Genomic DNA, 5,113 nt, shown 5'->3' with positions numbered 1-5,113 from the left:
GGGAGGGGAGTGGGGATTGGGTGTTCAGTGAGGACAGCGTTTCCGTTTGGGAAGATGGAAAGTTCTAGAGATCAGTTCCACAGCAATGTGAGTGTATTTGACACTCCTGAACTGTACACTGAGAAATGGTATGTGTTTCTTCCGATGAACAAGAAAGAAAGGCCGTGGAAGCCTCCTGGAGAAGGCGATCTTTGAGCAGAGGCCTTAAGGGAGGCCCGGAGCCTCACGTCGGGCTGGGGAAGGGTGTCGGGTAGAGGAAGCGCAGGCGCTGGCCTGGCCTGGGGGGTTGAAGAAGGGACCGTGAACTGAGGACAGGATGTGAAGGGGACAGGTCATGGAGGGCCCACTCAGCACATTCCCTTTTTTTTTCTAAGACAGGGAAACTGATGGATGGTTTGAGCCCAGAGACGACATGATCTAACTTCAGGTTTTGTTGTTGATTTTTTTCTAAAGTCATTTATTGACATGAAATTCACATAAGACGAAATGAACAGTTCACTGGCATTGAGTGTGTTCACAGTGTTGTACGGCCACCATCTTTGTCTGGTTCCAGCACACTTGTCACCCCAAAGTGAACCCCATACCCCTGGGCATCACTCCCCACTCCCGCCCCCAGCCCCTGGCAACACCAGCGAGCTTCCCGTCTCTGTGGGTCTGCCAGTTCTGGACGGTTCGTGTAAATGGAATCAGACGACACGTGTCCGTTGGGTCTGGCTTCTCTCACTCAGCCCAGTGCCTTCGGGGTTCATCTGCGCTGTGGGTCTGTGGGGCCGTCAGCCCTTCCTGCGGCTGAGGAGTGTCCCTTGCTCGGCCGCCACGGTTCCTGTATCTCCTCCTCCGTCCTCCGTGCTGTTGGGACTGTTTCCACCTCTCGGCTAGTTCAGTAACGCTGCTGCGAACATGCGTGCGCAAGTACTTGTTTTGTCAATGAGAAGAAGACGTGACCTTTGTAGATTTGAGAAAAGACTTCTTTATGTGGGCCCAACTGAGGACATGCCCGAGAGCAGAGCCCAAGAAGCCTGAAGCCCGGGTCCGGCTACAGGCGAGTGAGTGGGGGGCTTTTATAGGTGGGAGGACGCAGAGAGACGGCGCTGTGTCAGCAGCCTCATGAGTTCCATACGTTCAAGGAAACAGCGCCGCCGGGAGGGAATGCACAGATAAGGGAGGGTCAGCACGTATCTGGACTCGGGGAGTCAGGGAGTCATGGGAATGGGTCTGGAAGCAATTATTTTGAAACCTTTATCAGGATGTAGAAAGAACAGGGCCTGCCTTCCATAATCATTTATCTTTGTAATTGGACTGGGAGGGAGTGTACGTGACTAGCTCCACGGAAGGCCTGGCTCAGGAATTTGCCGTGTTCCCTTGGTTACCGCTCAGGTTGGGGCAGCTTAGCCGCCCTCTCCTTTCTCAGCAGCGAATTCCTATTCTCCGGTCTCTCGGGTACACTCTTAGGAGGGGAGAGGCTGCATCTGGCTTCGGTTTCAGTGGGATCCCCTGGGTGTTGAGAGGAGATTCAAGGTGGGGGGGCGGGCATGGAATCGGGGAGATGGGTGAGACTCCTACAGCACCAATCGGGCACAAGACCACGGTGCCCCAGATGGAGGGTTGGTGACAGGTGGTCAGAACATGCGTAATCTTGAATATGGAGCCAAGAGGATTTGATCCTGGACCCGATACAGAGTGTGTGAGAGAGAGCAGGGCCCAGGAGGACAGGGGACTTTCTAAAAATTTTTAATTTTTAAAAAATTTTTTTAAACTTTTAATTTCTTTATTGATTAAGGTATTACATATGTGTCCTTATCCCCCCCATTACCCCCCACACACTCATGCCCTCACCCCCCTGTTGTCTGTGTCCATTGGTTGGGTTTATATGTTTGCATACAAGTCCTTTGGTTGATCTCTCCCCCTTACCCCTACCCTCCTTACCTTCCCTCTGAGGTTTGATGGTCTGATCGATGCTTCTCTGTCTCTGGATCTGTTTTTGTTCATCAGTTTATGTTGTTCATTATATTCCATAAATGAGTGAGATCATGTGATATTTATCTTTCTCTGACTGGCTTATTTCGCTTAGCATAATGCGCTCCAGTTCCATCCATGCTGTTGCAAATGGTAAGAACTCCTCTTTTTTTACCGCAGGGTAGTATTTCATTGTGTAGATGTACCACAGTTTTTTAATCCACTCATCTGCTGATGGGCACTTAGGCTGTTTCCAAATCTTAGCTATGGTGAATTGTGGTGCTATGAACATAGGGGTGCATATATCCTTTCTGATTGGTGTTTCTAGTTTCTTGGGATATATTCCTAGAAGTGGGATCACTGGGTCAAATGGGAGTTCCATTTTTAGTTTTTTGAGGAAACTCCATACTGTTCTCCACAGTGACTGCACCAGTCTGCATTCCCACCAGCAGTGCAGGAGGGTTCCTTTTTCTCCACATCCTCGCCAGCACTTGTCGTTTGTTGATTTGTTGATGATAGTATTATGTTTTTACTAGAGGCCTGGTGCACAGATTTGTGCACCGGTAGGGTCCCTCAGCCTGGCCTGCGCCCTCTCACAATCTGGAACCCCTTGGGGGATGTTGGACTGCTGGTTTTGGCCCGATCCCTGCAGGCCAGGCTGAGGGACCCCACCAGTGCACGTGCACCAGGCCTCTAGTATGCATATAAGATCTTTGGTTAATCTCTTGCCGCCCTCCCCCCTCCCCCCTTCCCTCTGAGTTTCATCAGTCTGTTCCATGTTTCCATGCCTGTGTGTTGAGCATCTGCCACCTGGTGGTCAGTGCGTGTCATAGCTACCAGTCGAACCGTTGAACGGTCACTTAGACTTTTATATATATATAGATTGATTTCAGAGAGGAACAGAGAGAGAGAGAAATAGAAACATCATTGATGATAGAGAATCATTGATCGGCTGTCTCCTACATGCCCCACACTGGGGATCAAGCCTGCAACCCGGGCACATGCCTTGACCAGGAATGGAACCATGACCTCCTGGTTCATAGGTCAACGTTCAACCACTGAGCCACAATGGCCGGGTGACACAGATACTTTTTTTGCATGAAAAAGGGCAAATAGGGATCCTTGTCAGAGGAGGAGGGGCTGGCAGATAGCAGACATTCCGGGTTGGATGTGTGAAATGTGAAATGCCTGTGAGAGCTCCAAGCGGAGAAGGCAAGGACGTGGTTGTGCCTGCAAAGTTCATTGCTATGTTCTAGAAAAGTCGTGGTAATAAACGAATCACTGTCTAGGTGGATAAGGAAACCAACACAGAAGACCTGTTCCCAGAAGAACTAGCGAGTCTGCCGAAGGAGAGGCCCAGCCGCAGGGCCCGCGCCTCGCCTTTCGTCCGCAGTGGCACGATCGTCCGCTCCCAGACTTTCTCGCCTGGGGCACGGAGCCAGTATGTGTGCAGAGTAAGTTGGAGTTCCTTTGCCACCCCACCCCCCGCCGGTTGTGTTTTCATTTTTACTTTTTATGCTAAAAGACATGAGTGTTCTCACAGCTAAGCCCGGTAGTGAACAGCATGCTTGTGTGGCATGTGAATCCCTGCTGGTTTCATCTCCCCGCCGTGCCCGTGCACATCTAAGTGCATTTCTTCTGGATTCTAGTACATTTCCCGCCAGCCTCTGTGTTGTGCACGCGCCGATGCATGGTCAGGAGGCCGGGGAACTCATTTCTACAGTCTAAGCCAGGGGTGGGGAACGTCCAGCCCGTGGGCCGTATAAGGCCCGCGAAATCATGTGGCCTGGCCCTGCCAAGGCGTTAGGGGTGAGTTAACGAAATGCCTGACCAAATAGAGCAGGCTCATTTTTAACTTGATGATTTTGTAGGGCCCCCGAATGATGTTATAAATATCCCAATGGCCCTTTGCGGGGGGTGGGGGGAGGGTTCCCCACCCCTGCTCTAAAGGATAACAAATGGATATAGGGACTATGCTGAGGGGGTTGAGATCAGGAAGTCGGGTTGCCAAAGCGGGGAGTCCTGACGTGGCTGTGTCGGAGCCCCCGGGGGGCTCGGGCCTCGCACACTCGGGCCCTGAGGCACAGGGTTCCGACTCCCCACGTGTAGATTCACACCCACGGGTGATGCGGGAGGCGCTGGTGTCTGGTTCCACGCCCAGGGGTCGCCACTGGTCGCAGTGGGGCTGGCCATCAGCTCTGGGATGCTTCCTGATGGGCGATTGGCGTGCACGCAGGGCTGAGAACGTGAACAGGCGGAGGGGAGACCCAACTCCCCGTGGTCCTTGGAGAAGGGACAGCGTGGTGGAGGTTGGCAGACAGCGCAGTGTGACAGCCACGCACAGGCTAGGAAGGAGAAGGGCTTTTATTTTTTTTATTTATTTATTTTTTTTAATATATTTTATTGATTTTTTACAGAGAGGAAGGGAGAGAGAGAGTTAGAAACATCGATGAGAGAGAAACATCGATCAGCTGCCTCCTGCACATCTCCCACTGGGGATGTGCCCGCAACCCAGGTACATGCCCTTGACCGGAATCGAACCTGGGACCTTTCAGTCCGCAGGCCGACGCTCTATCCACTGAGCCAAACCGGTTTCGGCAGGAGAAGGGCTTTTAAGCAGGAATGGTGTTGCCACGATGTCCGGGGAGGACATTGGATTGGGGAGAACTTTGACCCTCCTGCTCCCCTGAATTGGACTTGTTGCAGGGACTGCCTAGCAGCTGGCCCATCAGGTCAAAGCCAGAGTCGATCACACGACGTAAAAAGCCCTCCGACCCGTGCGGGCGGCCCCGGGACTGCGGTTCAGGGCTCCCCACGCCACCCTCAGGGCCAGTGATTCGCTAGGACTCACGGAACTCAACAGGCCCCGATTCTATTGGTGATGGAGGTGGTTTGCCGAATAGACCAGAGTCAGCAGAAGGAAGAGGCGCCTGGGCCGAGCTCGGGAGAGACCAGGCCTGAGCTGCTGGGTGATCCCAGCAGAGCCGCGCAGGCCGCCGCATCTCTCCCAGCAGTGACAGGCGATAGCACGCAGGGCATTGCCAGGCGGGGAAGCTCCCGGAGCCTCGGCCCCGGTGTCTGCGGGCGTGGGGCGTTGGCACAGTTGATTGCCTGCATGGCTGACTGGTGTGCAGCCCCTGCAGAGGGCCAGCTGGTG

At 53.2% G+C, this 5,113-nt stretch overlaps 1 protein-coding gene across 3 annotated transcripts in view; it reads left to right on the top strand.

The window, feature by feature from the left end:
* Window positions 1-5,113, top strand: part of WWC3 (WWC family member 3) — a 74,302-nt gene that overhangs the window by 61,005 nt on the left and 8,184 nt on the right. For 2 of the 3 annotated variants that reach the window (XM_006104110.2, XM_023745434.1), the window contains one exon: window positions 3,246-3,410. In XM_006104110.2, the coding sequence (XP_006104172.1) occupies window positions 3,246-3,410 (165 nt within the window). Of the gene's footprint in view, window positions 1-3,245; window positions 3,411-5,113 lie in introns of those variants that run through there. The other variant, XR_002826579.1, reaches the window with a different exon arrangement.

This window comes from Myotis lucifugus, unplaced genomic scaffold (assembly GCF_000147115.1).
Source record: "Myotis lucifugus unplaced genomic scaffold, Myoluc2.0 scaffold_542, whole genome shotgun sequence".
Lineage (NCBI taxonomy): Eukaryota > Metazoa > Chordata > Mammalia > Chiroptera > Vespertilionidae > Myotis > Myotis lucifugus.
The sequence above is the reverse complement of the archived record's forward strand: the minus strand, read 5'-3'. Positions and strand labels throughout refer to the sequence as shown.